At 27.8% G+C, this 16,647-nt stretch overlaps 1 protein-coding gene across 1 annotated transcript; it reads left to right on the forward strand.

The window, feature by feature from the left end:
- Positions 1-3,951: 3,951 nt before the first annotated feature.
- On the forward strand, positions 3,952-9,295 carry LOC112744396 (proline-rich receptor-like protein kinase PERK1). Its single transcript, XM_072216007.1, has 8 exons — positions 3,952-3,976; positions 4,662-5,000; positions 5,479-5,562; positions 5,966-6,036; positions 6,106-6,182; positions 6,279-6,411; positions 6,526-6,687; positions 8,894-9,295. Exons 1-8 carry the CDS (start codon positions 3,952-3,954, stop codon positions 9,029-9,031), a joined length of 1,029 nt encoding a protein of 342 aa, XP_072072108.1. The 3' UTR covers positions 9,032-9,295.
- Positions 9,296-16,647: the final 7,352 nt, after the last annotated feature.

Here is a 16,647-nt window from a genome sequence, read left to right on the forward strand (position 1 = left end):
TCGAGCAATAGTTGTTTTCTGCTATGAAACTATGAAAGTTAGAATCGGGACTGGCAACCGGGGTTTGAAAAAATTTCAAAGCGAAACAAACAAAAACTGCGATGGTTTAATTTCTTTTAGTTTTCAAGGCTTCACTAAAGGAAATTATATTACATTATTAAAGTTACGTTGAAAAAGAATAAAATAACATGTTTAACCTTTCGAAGTAGTTCATAATCCATTCCTCACATTCTCTATTACTTTGAATTTCCAAAAGACATTTAGGAATGTATTAGAACAAAAATATTTTTAAATTGCGACCACTCATGTGTCTTTCTTTGAAGGAATAGAAAAGGACGCACGAGTTCTAGTAGTTCCTTTTTTTTTTGATAATTTAAGTAAAAGATCGATCCATACGGAGGGAATAATTCATGATATAATTTATGTTCAATTAATTAATTCCCTTCAATATAGTTATCAAGGATAATCACTCTTCCATAAATTAAAACTCTTCTTTTATTTTTTTTTTATTTAGATTCAAAAGGTTAGACGATTTCGATGAGAGTTGAAATTAAAGTACATCAGAAATATTTTTCATTGATACTCTGATAGCTAGCTCATGTTAATTTTTAGGTTGTTTGAATGATAAATCACAAAAGATATACTCGAAATATTTTATTATTGATAAAAATATTTTTAAATTTTATTATCGATAAAAATATATTTAAATTATTTAAAAAATGATAAAAATACACATGTGAACAAAAAGTTTTTATATTAACTAGAAAGAATGATCTGACAAAAAAAAATTGTTATGTGATAAGTGAGATTCTAATATTAATAAGTGAGCCACGTAATACTTTTTTATTAATAGCTAGGTTTTTGATCAAAATAAAATATTTTTAGCATATTTTAAAATTATTTAAAAATATTTTTTATTAATAATAAAATTTAAAGGCAATTTTTTAACATTAAGATAATTCGAGTGCATGTTTTTAATTTATTCTTGCTTGAATGTATTATTATTGTAAGCCGGTTGATGTTGATGATACTTGCTACTTGTAGGTGAATAATCATAACGGTTTTTTTATTTAAATAATTTTTTTTCACTATTTTAAACTGAAATAAGTAGATGAACAGATCAACAAAATTAAACATTATGTTATATTTTCGTAATTACCAAATGTAAAAACAAATTTTAAACAGTTCACCTAAGTATAGTCAACAAAAATAAAATATTTTTTTTCATTTTTACACATATTACCAACGAAAATAAAGTAATTATTTTTCTCATATTAGTTTTACTAACAACGAAAATAGAGTAGGAGTAGAAAAAAATTTATTGATGCCCAAGAATAGAAAAGAAAATCAATATCTAACTTGACGGATCTGTGTCAAAAACTTTTTACAAATATTTGTTTTGATAAATTATTATTTATACACGATATTGCAGCTCTGGTGGTAGATATGCATAAAGAAAAAAAAAAGAGGCCGGCAAAAGTATCTAATCAAATATGAATAAAATTAGGGCTGCACATGGATCGGATAATATTCGCATATCCGCGGTAATTATCCGCATCCGATTCAAATTTTGTGGATATTATCCGATTCGCATTATGATAGGATCAGATTGCGGATTTGGCAGTGATATCCGCGGATCCGATCCGCAAATCCGCATATCCGTACATTTCATATAAATAGCATAGTTTAAGAAAGTAAACTCTAATGTGATATGAATTTTAGTGTGTTATTTTATGAATTTTATGATATCTTGTTTTTAATTTTTTATGTTGTACTTCAACTTAGAATAATTAAACTTAAATCTTGTGTTATTATTTTGTTTTTGTTATTCAAGAGAACTTTTATCGATAATATTTTAGAAGTAAATAGGCTAAACAGGTAAAAAATGAATTTTCTGGATTTTTTTTTTTGTAAAAATAGCCAAACAAAATCTTAAAATTGTTTTTTTGAATGATGCGGATATACCCGATATCCGATCCGATCCAATTCGCAATCGGATCTAACCTGAAAAAATGCGGATATCGTATCCGATCCGATCCGATGAGTGCAGTGCAAATCGGATAGAATTTTAGACTATATCCGATCTGATCCGATCCGTGTGCAGCCCTAAATAAAATGAGAATAAATTATAATTAATATTTTAATTTTTATATTTATTATTATTTTAATTTATATATATATAGATCCACTTAGCTGATTATTTGTGAGATATACAACACTGATCTAAAAGAAAGAAATGGCATCCGAATTCGGACCACCAAATCCAATTCCCTGTGCTCAATACGGTCAATTCTTTCAACCATTCTTTCAACAAAATCCCAACTTTTGTCTAATAGTAGGATGTGATTGTTCCAGTTCTTCTTTAGTTTTTCCTCCTCTTTCATCTCCATCGTTTTTGTCATTGCCACCATCATCATTATCTCCTCTTCTACCATTATTGCTACCACCGTCATCATCACTAGCTCTTTCCCCACCAATATTACTACCACCACCACTTTTTTCTCCTGCCTCTACGCCTCCTCAAACTCTCCTGCCAACGAAACCTTCCTCTAAACCAACCCAGGTACTGAATTTTTCTCCTCCAACTTCAACTCCAGCATCATCTTTTTCGTCAAGCGGCCTCATCATTGAAATGGCAGCAACAGTCACTTTTGCCATTTTGATTGTGGTGCTTAGCGCTTTTGGTATTTTTTATTGGAAGAATAGAAAGAGAAAACATGATAAAGATCTCGAACTTAAAGGTACGAATTTAATGTTATGTTTGGAGGAGAGATAGAGACTCAGAGAGATTGAGAGAGGAAAGACTGAGATTAAATTAAATTTTTATATTGTGTTTGGTGTAAAATATATTGAACATAATTATGTTTTAGTATTCTATTTGGTTCAAGATAAATATGGATATGAAATGATAATATTTAGTAAAATATTTTTAGTTATTAAAAAAAATATTGTTGAAGTTTCTCTTCATTTCTAAAAATTTTAGTCTATTTTTACTTTCTGGTGATATTAAAGAGACTTAAATTTTGTATGTCAGAATTAAAATTTTAAATTTTAGTTATAATCTCTGACAACTAAATACAATATTAAACCTCAATTTTCCAGTTCCAATTCCAGTCTTCAAAAACAAATATTACCTAAAAGAACTAAGATGTTACCAGTGATTATGATAGAGTAGGATTTAAACTCTACTACTCTAATTTTATTAATAGGTTTAAAATCTTTTTAACATTCAACTTTTTTTTATCCCTCTGTTAAAAATTTTTCAATTCTAACCTCACGTATAACCTAAAGTTCTCCATTCGACCCTATCTGATCTTGCAGCAAATTAAAATCAAATTTTTTTCTAATCAGACACGACATTTAATTCGTTTATCATATTTCATAAACATATTAGTAAAATATAAAATATAAAATATAGTCTATATTAAAATTAAAAACAACAAAATTATAATGAAAAATAGTAAAATTATAAATAACCTAGTCATTAATTCATCGTCAAGCCCTTCCTAAAATTATAAAAATATAAACAACAATAAGATTTTTGTCACTTTTCTTTCAACTTAATTTGTTGCTACTATACTCTTTCTCTCTAATAATTTTAAGAACGTACTATAATATATTATGAGTATAAATAGATTGGGGTAAGATTTACTCTAAATCCACACTGAATTTAATTCGTAACTCAATTCGCTGTGGATCGGACTACGAACTCTAACTCTATTCAAACTGTTAAATTGGGGTTGAATGGCTATGAATAGGATTAGTACTATGAATCCTAAAAATTGCTAAGACAAATTTTAAGTATAATAACAAAATATAATTTTTGTACGCTGTACATTAATATTGTTTGTCACATTGATTAAATCAATTAATATATATCTATATATAAATAGTTGTTCCGAAATTGTTGCACAACTTCGGAAAATAAAAATGTGTTTTGTTATGTAAACAATGACTTCCGTAAATGATGTGAATAGTACGTTCTAGAATTAACTTAATAAAATAAAAAATACTTCAGTCTAGTTTGGGTAAACAACTTAATTAAGTTACTTCTGAAGATATAGCTTAAACAATAAATACTTATATTAAAAGTAGCTTATAAATAAGTTATTTTGTATTTGATTTTTTAGTTCTAAAAGTACTTATTTTAAAAGAAAAGTGATAAAAAAAAATTTTATTATGAGAGAAGTCATTTTTTTAATTTCTCCTTAAGCACCAAAATAGCTTTTTAGAAAGTTGTAATTTTGTTTTGAAAATTGTACCAGACATTAATACTACATATTTTCATAAGTTAAAAGTAAAAAAAAAAGTCACTTATGAACCTATCCAAACGAGCATCTCCAAATTACCTCCTAAATTCTAACATTAGGATAATCATCTGCATACCTAATGAATTGAACATCCAGTCATTGTTAACTGTACATGAGTAAACCGAATGAAAAAAATAACCATCCAATTAAGAATCAACATAATCAACCATTCGTATACTTATTGAATTGAACATCCGACATATCCATTATTCACATTATTTAATATTTTCATTGTCTACCTATACTTTTCCAATAAAAATAGAATAGTACCTGCACGTTGCTTACATGCAATGATGCAAATGCACGCTCTTTCCATTCTATTTACCATGCTTGTTACTAATTATTGTACAGGCAATAACGGAATAATAGAAATCTCCTCAAAGAACAGAATATTCAGATACGAGGAGTTGGCAGTTGCAACAGATGGATTCTCGAAAGCGAATTTGCTTGGAGAAGGTGGATTCGGTTATGTTCACAAAGGACTCCTTCCAAACGGCAAGGAGGCTGCCATCAAACAGCTCAAGGATGGAAGTAGGCAGGGAGAGCGTGAATTTCAAGCTGAAGTAGACATAATCACTAGGGTTCATCACAGGAATCTCGTTTCTTTGCTTGGATATTGCATCGCCGACCACCATAGACTTCTCGTCTATGAATTTGTTCCAAACAATACATTAGAGTTCCATCTACATGGTATTTTTTAAAAGTTGAATAATACAATTGTATGTTAGTTTTTATTTGTAAATAATGTGTATAAATTAAAAAAATTATCATGTATATTTTTTTAATAATATAATTATTATAAAATATTACAAAACAATCATATTAGATATACATTAAAATTAATTAATTACTATTATAAAACATAAAATACATATTAAAAATGAGTTAAACTATAAATGTATTTTTATATAAATACATAATATATAGTTGATTTTAACAACTAATTTTTGTGTATAAATAATATTTTTTTATTACATAAATATACTAGTAAAAAGTCATAGAAAATTATATTCGAGTATGAAAATCTTATCGGTTTTTATTACCAAGAGATTTTCTATAATAGTACAAATAAATAACAATATTAATAAAATTGTTTTGTGGTTGCATTAATAACTTTTTAATGGATCGGATACAAATTATAATGGCTATTCACTTATTTGAACAACAGGGCAAGGTCCTACTATAGATTGGCCTACAAGAATGAGGATTGCTCTAGGAGCTGCTAAGGGATTAACATATCTTCATGAGGAATGTATGTCCTTTCATATGAAATTAAAAGATTTTACTTCTTCGGTATATATATATATGACTCATTCAACATTATTAATGGATATTTAATTAATTTTTTTAACTAAATATGAGAATATTATTCATATTCAAATTCAAATACAATGTTATGTTTAGATTTTTTCATTGGTTGAAGAACAAAATTGTTATGTACACATAAAAATTAATAATTAATTTATATATATATATATATATATATATATATATATATTATTTAATTTGTTTTCAGTATATTTGGTGACAATTATGTTAAGTGTATATTAAAATGAACCACGCCCTCATGCTCTATGCGCATTAGAATGTGATTTTTTCGTTAACTGCTACGATGGCTATCAAGTATCAACAAATAATGATTTTTGTATTTTCAGGTTATCCCAAGATCATCCATCGTGATATCAAAGCTGCTAACATTCTCCTCGATTTTAATTTCCAAGCGAAAGTGAGCAAATGATCAATTTATCCATTTGATGATGAACTTGATGTACAACCCCTTGCATTGTGTCTGCAGGTTGCTGATTTTGGGCTTGCAAAGTTTTGCCCGGATATGAATACGCATGTTTCCACTCGAGTCATGGGAACTCTAGGGTACATTATTACAACACATCCTTCTTTTTCTCTCTTCACTATTCTTCATCAATTCAAACATAACAATAAATGCTCATGCATTAATTGTTAGGTCAGGTATGTAGCCCCTGAATATGCTTCCAGTGGAAACCTCACTGAAAAAGCCGACGTTTTCTCCTTCGGAGTCATGCTTCTCGAGTTAATTACTGGCCGCCGACCAATAATTGATTCACATCATACTTTCATGGAGGTTAGTTTGGTACAAAGGCTAATGTACTATTATATCTGTCCAGATATAACTATTCATGTATCTTTTTTTATTAGTTTAATCTTTTCATAGAAGTGGTTTCGTGAATTCTGGCAGGCAATGCCTTTGCTAACAAAGGTTTTGAAAGAGAATAATTTTGAAGTTGTAGCTGACCAAAAGCTCCAAAATCAGTATGAACCAACCGAAATGGTTTCCATGCTGGCCTCTGCAGCTGCTTCTATACGATATGAAGCAAAGCTTCGACCAAAGATGAGCCAGGTAATAACAAAATACTCATCATTTTGACTTTTATTAACAAAGGTTTAACTTGTAATTTCACATCAAATTAAATGAGAAATTATATTTACACGTGCACATCTCATTTGTACTATCAAGGATAAAGGTTAGAAAGTGTAGGAAGTTGAGAACTGTTATGGTAGTTAGTGCCTTAGTGCTTAATCTGCTAAATAGGGAAAGTTTGTTATGGCTGTTAGACTTGTTGCTAGCTAAGGCATCTGCTTGCATTCTTGCATAAATACTTCACATCTTTGTAAAAATCTAGTTAAAAATAAGGGAGCCACTCTTATAAAGATACAAGAAGCATTTTTTTTTAAAGACATAAAATTTTTCCCAATTAATACTCAACATATAGCATTAGTTAAATTCAGTTCATTTTTAATGATTTTTTTTTATTACAAACTGTTTTTTTATTTGAACTAATTAATGATATTAGACCAAGTGAATTGTTTTTTTTATAAAAAATAACTATAATATCCCATTTATATATTTATTAATTTTAAAAATTCTCAAATTCTTTCTACCTCTCCTCTCCCTTTCATCTGCCACTCTCATTCCCTCTCACTCTCTTGTGACAAAATCACCACCTTTATTCCTCTCTAGTCTCTGCCGTTACCGCTGTCCAGCCCAGCAACTGCCGTTGTTCTCACTCTTTCTCTTCACGTCATACTCACTGTTCAGTCTCTCAACACCGTCCTTCTCCCTCCTCTGTGCATCGTTTTCTCTGCCAACGCGGTAGTACACCAGCGTTGTTCTCACTCCTAAGCGCCAACGTTTTCAGAAGACAGTAGATAAATAGCAATAAATTCGAAGTTTAGTGATGATAATCAGTAATAAATTCATTTGAGTAATGATTTTCAACAAAAACAAAAAATCTAGCTAAAGAAACATTAACCCTACTATGTAAACTAAAGAAAAAAACAAATTCATGGTAAAGTAGTAAACAAATCAAATAAAAAAAATGATGAGATCAGAGGTGTAGCTTAGAGCTGCATTGTATAAGAACAATAATAAATATAAGTTGAGAAAGACTCCAAACAAACTATCAACTCCAACAACTCTATATACCACATCAAATTAAATCCAACTACAAGTAAAATAAAAACTAAACACCCCATTACAACAATCAAGAGACCAAGCAAATTAAGAATAAAAAAGGCCAATTTAAAAATAAATAAGCTAAGGTTACTCACAAGTTTTAGATTATTCACAAAATTAAAGTGCAGGAGTGTAATCTTTAGTAGAATCAAAATTTTTATTTACATAAACCTTCTCCCACAAAATCAAAATCTTTTACAATATGAAAGATAGAGGCATTCATTTTATTAAAATTAAACAATAAAAGATAAAATACTGGTGACTATTATAACAAAAAAAAAAGATTTAATTTAATGTGATTGATTGAAATAAAGCAAAATATGAGAAGGGCATACAAAATAGAGAAATAGGATTATAGAACAAAAGAAGTTGCCATAGCAGAAGGATGGGCAAAGAGGTGGACAAAAGAGAGAATGCAAGCATAGACGGCAGAGAGGCGAGGCAGAGAGGCACCTTGGAGAGATTTCGTGGGCGGCGAAGGAGCAGAAAGGAGTAGCAGCAAGAACGCACGAGGAGAAGTGAGAATGGGTATGAGTTTTCATGGCACTGGGAGAGTAATTCAGTGCGGGTCACAAAAAATGAGTTTACACTTTATAGGTTTTATTACAATAAATTAGTTTTTTCTGGTTTTTTAAAATTTAAGTTGTTAAACTGGTTTAAAAATATATTCAATCATATTGTAATACTTAAAGCATCTTCATAAAAAGTATTTTAGACTCACTTTATGTGAATATTACCATTTATGTGACTTTTTTGTTAGTTTAAATTTATGAATAAAAAAATAAGACAAATAAAAAATTTTGTTCATGTACATATTTTGTTTATGGTATAATAAAATAATTTTTTATTTTTTTAATTTTATCTATCACTTTTAATAATTAAAAAGAAAAGTGTACAACAGAAGTGCATATAACATTCTTCAAATTAAATATGTAAAAGGTCTATTTATAATGGTTTCTTTTTCGGAAAAAGAAATTATTTTATATTCAATAAAATATATTTTATATAATTATAAAAGTTTTTTTACCATATTTTTTTAAAAAGAAAAAACTATGTTTTATTATTTTAATGATCCTTGCATGTGGTGCAGATAGTTCGTGCTTTGGAAGGAGATGCATCTCAAGTAGCTGAGTTCACTTCTAATGTATTATCCTTAGATTCTGAGGCTGCTGCATACAGACGAGAAATGATTAAAATCATTTGTGACATGAGTGGATCCACGAGTTAATTAGTGACACAAATACAATATTAATGAACCCGAAGGAGATTATATATTCACAAGAGTTTCCACCCTCAAAACAGGTTAGGTGATTAGTGTAATTAAGTTTTGTTTTCTGCGATGAGAGTTAGGTTTCTTTTATAATTAACAACTAAGATTATACTATCCCAACAGATATGTAAATTAACCTACAGACCAAAAACAGTGTGTGTCATATAGTACATACTACATCGATTGTCGATCTATTAAAGAAGCTAAAAATTTGAACTTTAATTTATCTTGGATGCATACTACAAATATTACGTAAACAGCTAATATGTTCACAACAATTTAGAAAACTATTACAAATAATTTTATTTTGCAATAGTTATACACTTATACAAATTGATTGTTGATAGTGTGATATTTCAAACATTTACTAAAGTGTCAACCCTAGTTGATATACCTTAACGGATTTTTCTAAGACGCATACAACATTATTATATTGAATTCTACCTTACCCCCTCTAAAATAACATGTAAGTTACCCTTCATGATGTATCACACTTTAATTGGTTATTATCTTAACTATAGTTGGGTTATTTTGTAATTTATTATTTGAGATGGGTAATTGTATAATTTCTTAAAATATTAAAATTCTACCCGCCTTCCTTAACGAGTCGTTGAATTCCCATGGCTTGTAACTTCTTCGTTCTTCCCCAGTATAGTCAGCACCGACTTCATTGCTATCTCATGTCCTCTCACTCAATCTTTTTTTTTTTTTTTTGCCCTGGATCACTCCTTACCAATATAATTAATGGTTAGTTTGATTATTAAATTTTTTTCATTAAAAATAATATATGGAATATATATTCATATGTAAAATATAATATAATATAATATAATAAATTTATTCAGAGTACTTAAAAGTATAATTAAAATTAGAAATATACAAATATAATAATAAAATTTGTACTCTAAACAAGTAAACATATCTTTTATCATACATAAATTATTTAAAAAAAAATATAAATTGTTAAAATTAATAACACAAATTTAAAAATGATAAAATTCAACTTTCTTACAAGTAATTTTTATAGTATTTTTATTCTTTTAATTTTTTATTTATTAATATTTTATTATTTAATTAATGATTAAACAAATTATTTTCATGAAAAATATTTTTTGTATAATCTTAAAGAAGAGACCAATATACCAATTTAAAAATTAATGTAAAAATGATATTTTAAATAAAAAATAGTTAATATTAAAATTTTTAAATACAAAAACAAATTATATAGATATTCAGGATATAAATATGAAATACATGTTTAAAATAAATAAAGGAGACAAAAATAATTATTTATTTTTCATGAGTACTCCCATTTTATCTGTTTTAGTTATTTTAAGCATATATTTTATATTTATCTTTTAAATATTTATACAAATTATTTTTGTATTTAAAAATTTTAATATTAAATATTTTTTATTTAAAATTTTATTTTTACTTTATTTTTTAAACTACTATATTGGTCTCTTCTATAAGATAATACAAAAAATAATTTTTTATAAAAATAATTTGTTTAATCATTAATTAAATAATAAAGTACTAATAAATTGTAAATTAAAAGAATAAAAATATTATAAAAAATACAGTAAAAAAGTTAGATTTTATTATTTTAAATTTGTATTATTAATTTTAATAATATATTTATTTTTTAAATAATTTATGTATGATAAAAAATATGTTTACTTGTTTAGAGTACAAATTTTATTATTATATTTATATATTCATGATTTTAATTATACTTTTAAGTATTTTAAATAGATTTATTTTATTATATTATATTTTAAATATGAATATATATTCCATCTTGTAATTAAATAAAGATATATTTTTTTAATGAAAAAATTTAATAACTGAACTAACCATTAATAATGTTGATGTTGGTAAGGAGTGATTCATGGCAAACAAAAAAAAAAAAGAGATTGAGTGAGAGGACAAGAGATAGCAATGAAGTCGGGGCGGGCTATACTGGGAAGAACAGGGAAGTTACGAGCCATGGGAATTCAACGACCCGTTAAGAAATGATGCAATGTAGAAAGAGATTGCGTGAGAACGTGCTTCAATTAACGGGGAAGAATTTTAATATTTTAAGAAATTATACAATTACCCATCTCAAATAATAAATTACAAAATAACCCAACTATAGTTAAGTAATGACCAATTAAAATGTGACACATCATAAAGGGTAACTTACATGTTATTTTAGAGGGAATTGGATAAAAACATGATATTATTTATTTATTTGATCGGGGGAGTATTATATTATTATTATTATTTTTTTTAACATGATATTATATCAACAAAATTCACCCTAGCTAAGTCTGTCTATTTGTTTAAATGATAATTCGTCTCTTAACAATACAAACATCATACTCTAATTCTCTAACAATTCATTTCGTAGACATTTAAACTTTTTTGCGATGAATATCTCTGTTATCTCTTAATGGACCATCCCACATGACCCATTTAATTTAAAGGGTAAAGTGTATTTTTTGTCCTCGAAGTTTAGCAAAAATTTTAAAAATACCCTTAAGTTTTATTATGTTTCAATTTTGTCCCAAAAATTTTCGATTTGCATCAAATATACCCTCGACGGCTGCATTTTCAAAAAATTTTAAGACCAATCTAACAATAATGCTTGAAAATTATGTTTGATTTGCTTGTGTTGAGGGTTGTTCTTATGTTATTGTTGTTGAATTGATCTTAAATTTTTTGAAAAATTAGTCGTCAGGGATATATTTGATGCAAATCGAAAACTTTTGGGACAAAATTGAAACCAAATAAAACTTAGGGGTATTTTTGAATTTTTTGTCAAACTTCAGGGACAAAAAATATACTTTACCCTAATTTAAATAACAATTTGATTGTTAAAGTGGAGAGAAACCAAAGCAAATAGAATAAGTAGTAGTTGGGTAAAAGATCAATAATATAAGAGAAAGTCTAGAAGATCAGTATTTTTATTAAAATTTGATCAGTATTTAGTGAACAATTCTACACTATTAGATATAATTTCATTACATTAAAAACGTTAATAATAATTAATTGATGACTATAAATCACAAAATTTACTTTATTCAATTCATTGACTATATATTCTATCATCTCTTTATCTTCTTAATTGTGTTTTGTTTTGAATCATATTCAAGAACCTTTCAGTTAGCATATGTTTCTATTCTTATTAGTCAATTCTTGAACTAAGATGTTTGTTTGGACGAGGAAAAATTGTTCACAACAACAAGGTAGCCCTAGCGTTGGTTTGATGGATGATTTTCCATCTTAAAATAAGTGCATTCAAGTCCGAGACGTAGCTAGATGTAATCCTTTTTCCTTAATTTCCTATGTGCATGACTAACGATCAATGAGTATGCAATAATGATCATTCGACATTTTGAATAAAAATACGGAATAGTATTATAGTACTCAAAAATCAAAATCTGTAAATCAAATTTATATTTATAATTAATTCAGTGTTATAATTCGGTTCAACTATGTCTATAAATCAAAATTTAAATATAATAACAAATGTGATTTATCTTCAGTTAGATAGAATCTCACTAATAATAACCTACTCAGAAACAAACTAAAGAAATTGCCGAAAGATCAGGCAAATATCTCAACCTCTCTGCAAAGGATTACACTCTATAAATACCAAATTTTAACTATGTAAAAGGTACGCTACTCACTCTGACTAATATTATATTTATTTTCTACTCTTGAAGTCGACGTATACCTCTTCTACTTCAAACGAAGGCATGCTCAATCTCTCAACAGGACAAGTTATATATCAAACCCGACTTACCACTACAAGAACATTTGGCAACCACCATATGGCCGAGTTTACTTAACCTCATTATTATCTTTTCTGTCCCATTACCTACCCTTTTTTGTAAGTTTTAATCAATGGCAGAAAAGCAAAACAATCTACCTCCTCGACTCCTTACTATAGCCAAATTATTAGTGATCAAGGAATCACTGAAAGCAGAAATTTAAAGGTTAATCGAACTTTTGAATCAAAACAAACATGGTGATGAAGAGGACCAGAGAAGTTTTGGTAATGGTGATAGCGATGATGACCACACCTCGAGAATAATGACCGTGGTTATAGTCACTTCAAACCCATAAAATAAGGAAACAAATTCTCCGAAATGTATGTTCCGGTAACATTATCTAATTCTTTATCTTTGACCGACGAATTCAAAACATGTGTTTGTAATCTTCTGTACAAAAAGGAAAATTTGAAATTACTTTGAAAAACAATCGAAAGGCGAATGACTGCAACAAATCAAATCAATAAGGCATTATACCATCGTAACACAATGCATACGCATAACCTAACCTGTTTATATAATTCTTTTACTTTAATTTCAATATGACATGACCTCTTATAAGATATACACTACTCTTGAACCGCTTTACTTTATGTATCTTACTATTTCATATATCATCCTTAGACACGCTATATTTCGTTATAAATTGTCAGTGTATGTTTCATTTCTGATAGAGCTTCTTTAAGAATATCTAGTACCACTGTTTCTACTATATATATCTACGCTAAGTTTTATATACAGGATATAAACAAACTCACCAAAAATAACTCCAGCAATAGTAACGCCATGTGAACTATAATTCGAACAATTTGAACCTTCTAACCGAGCTTAACTCCAAAATTAATGTATAAGATTGGCCTAAAGATGCATTTTAGCTAAGCTCACAAGTCAAAATACAATGATGTTTTCTTCTTTCATTTTAATCTTCTATTTTCAATTTTTTCCATTAACCTCATTTATCATGCATTATCCTTAATTGATCTATAAGCCATCCAATAATCAAATTAAAACCGAACTATACTCCAATTTTCAAACGAATAAGATACTAAGGTATTTATCATGTTCTATTATCCCTAATAATCGACCATAAAGATCAGATACTCAAGCTCATGTACAGCTCACACAAGTGATACTTTGATACAATCATTCAACTTCAAATCAATCAATCAATTTGAGAATAAATTCGGTTATCAATCAATCCGAAAACAAAACTCGGATTTTTATTAATTTGAGAACAAACTCAGTTATCAATTAGTTCGCAAACAATTATAATATGCTCTACTAATCATTATCTTTCTACATTTTATAACCTCCATAAGACCATGGCTAATAATCTTCCATTATGTTATTGCTATATCAATTCTTGAAACCTAATAGAATTCTTATCTAAGAGAGGAACTACGACATACCAATATTAACGTTGGCATACAAAAGCAAACCAACAGTTATAAGTCTGTATCAATCCAAATAAACCGACACTTATAAGTTGGAATCATTTCAAACAAAACGACAATTATAAGTTCGAATCACTCCAAGCAAGTCGACACCTATAAGTCGGAATCATTTCAAATAAATCGGCAACTATAAGCCAGAGTCACCAACAAATCGGAAATTATAAGTCGGCTCACTTCTAACAAACTAACAGTTATAAGTCGGAATCAGTCAGAGTAAGTCAATACATATAAGCCAGAATCAATCCAATCAACTATGAACTCATCCAAAAGTACACTAATGCAAGCAACACCAAATCTCATTCTCAAGATTATCAAGTTAATCTTGGAAGCTAATCCTCGTCTCATTATTTATACAATGTGGACAATGGAGATTTAGGGAATATTAGAGATATAATTATTAGTGTTACCCTTTCTCATTAGCTGAAACTTTTGGGATAAGTGGTATCATGCATGGTATTAGAATACTAGATTCGAAAGATCAAGAGTTCGATCTTTGGTGAACCCCAAAATTAATTTAAGTTTTTGAGAAGATATTTATTATCGCTAGTACTCGGATGGTTATTCTAGATAGTATAGGAGATGTTCATTTTGTAAATCAATAACCCATTGTATACATTGTACAAATAATTCATTGTTTCCCTAGCGGGATCCATAAAATAAATTTACAATCATAATCAAATGCCATTACCGTAAATTCATCCAATAATTTTCTGCTATGAAAGTTAGAATCGGGACTAGCAACCGGGGTTTGAGAATTTTTCAAGGCCCAACAAAGAAATATTGCGAAGGTTTCTTTTAGTTTTTAAGTCTTCACTAAAGGAGTTAGCCCACCAAATAGGATCCAAAGGGACCAACAAAAATCTTGGAAAATTTTTTTACTAACGAGCAAAAAGGAGAGTCTGAATAAGTATCTGTATAATTAGCGAAGGAGAGTCTGAATGAGGAGCAAGGCTTTCACTTTCTTGATTCTCCCTCACAGGATCTAATTAACTTCACGAACCAAGGTGTACGTAGAAGTGGTACTCCTCGTAACATAGTAGAAGAAGTCATAGTTATCAGAATCAAACCCGTAATTAATCCGGTGAGATTATTGGTCACTGGTTCAACCGTTAGGTCACAGATTGAACCGATTGACTCGGTTATAATTAAATAATTATATAAAATTTAATTTTTTTATACAAAATTAAGTTATTTTAATATTTTAATAATTTATTAATTAATTATATTAATCAAATATATATTAAAAAAGAGTTAATATTAATAAATATTATATAATTATCAATAACAAAAATATGGTATGATTAATAAAAATATTTTTGTTTATCTTTTTAATTTAAAAAATATTTAACAACATTTAATATTTTTAATAATTATGTAAAATTTAAAAATAATTAATTTAAGTGAGTAAATATAAAATAAAAAATTAATCAAATTAAATATAAAATTACTTATTAGAATAAAAAGACAAAAGTGTAAGGAGATTTTAAATTTTACATGAGTAAAAGAGTTAATAAGATAAAGTTATTAATTAGGATATGTTTAAGAAGTTATAATATATTTATGAAAAGGCAATTATAAATTTAGAATGCATGTTGGTCTGGTGGTTGACAGTATTTTTTGTTCTCCAGGTGATGCCCGTGCCAAAATTTTTAAAATGCACGTGCTGACGTCATTGCGGGCTAATCGGTCCGGTTTGGTTTACGTTTTAATCCAATTTTTACCGATTTTTTCGAGTTTGGTCGGTTTGCTTGTTTGTACGGTTTGACTGTCAATCCAGATCGGTTAAGAGTTTAGTTCATTGGTTTTTCGGTCGAACCGACCAGTCCGATCCGGATTTAATAACTATGGAAGTAGTGTACTAGTGTAGTAGTTTTTTTTATTTTTCTTTGGGCATAGGCCCCTTTAATTTACCAAAAAAAAGTATCTGTATAATTTCTATAAAAAATGTTCTGTATAATTTTTTTTTTAAATAGCACATATAAATAAAATCTATATTATTAGGAATAAAGCTAATAAGATAGATTCTTATTAGAAAAGGTAAAAATAAGCCTAAAAAAAATAAGTAAAACTAAGTAGTTTTTTTCTAATGACTAATAAATTTAACAAATAAATTGTCTTTAACCAGCATAAACATTAAATAAATTTTACTAATTCATATGTACAAAATCTAAAAATAAGTACAAACTATATTGATTTATATGTACAAACTCTGGTAAATATAGATGTAAACTATATACTTATACGCAAAATTCTTGTAAATATTGATGTAAATTATTGTTGGCCAAGCGCTGACTAAAAA

This window comes from Arachis hypogaea, chromosome 14 (assembly GCF_003086295.3).
Source record: "Arachis hypogaea cultivar Tifrunner chromosome 14, arahy.Tifrunner.gnm2.J5K5, whole genome shotgun sequence".
Classification (NCBI taxonomy): Eukaryota; Viridiplantae; Streptophyta; class Magnoliopsida; order Fabales; family Fabaceae; genus Arachis; species Arachis hypogaea.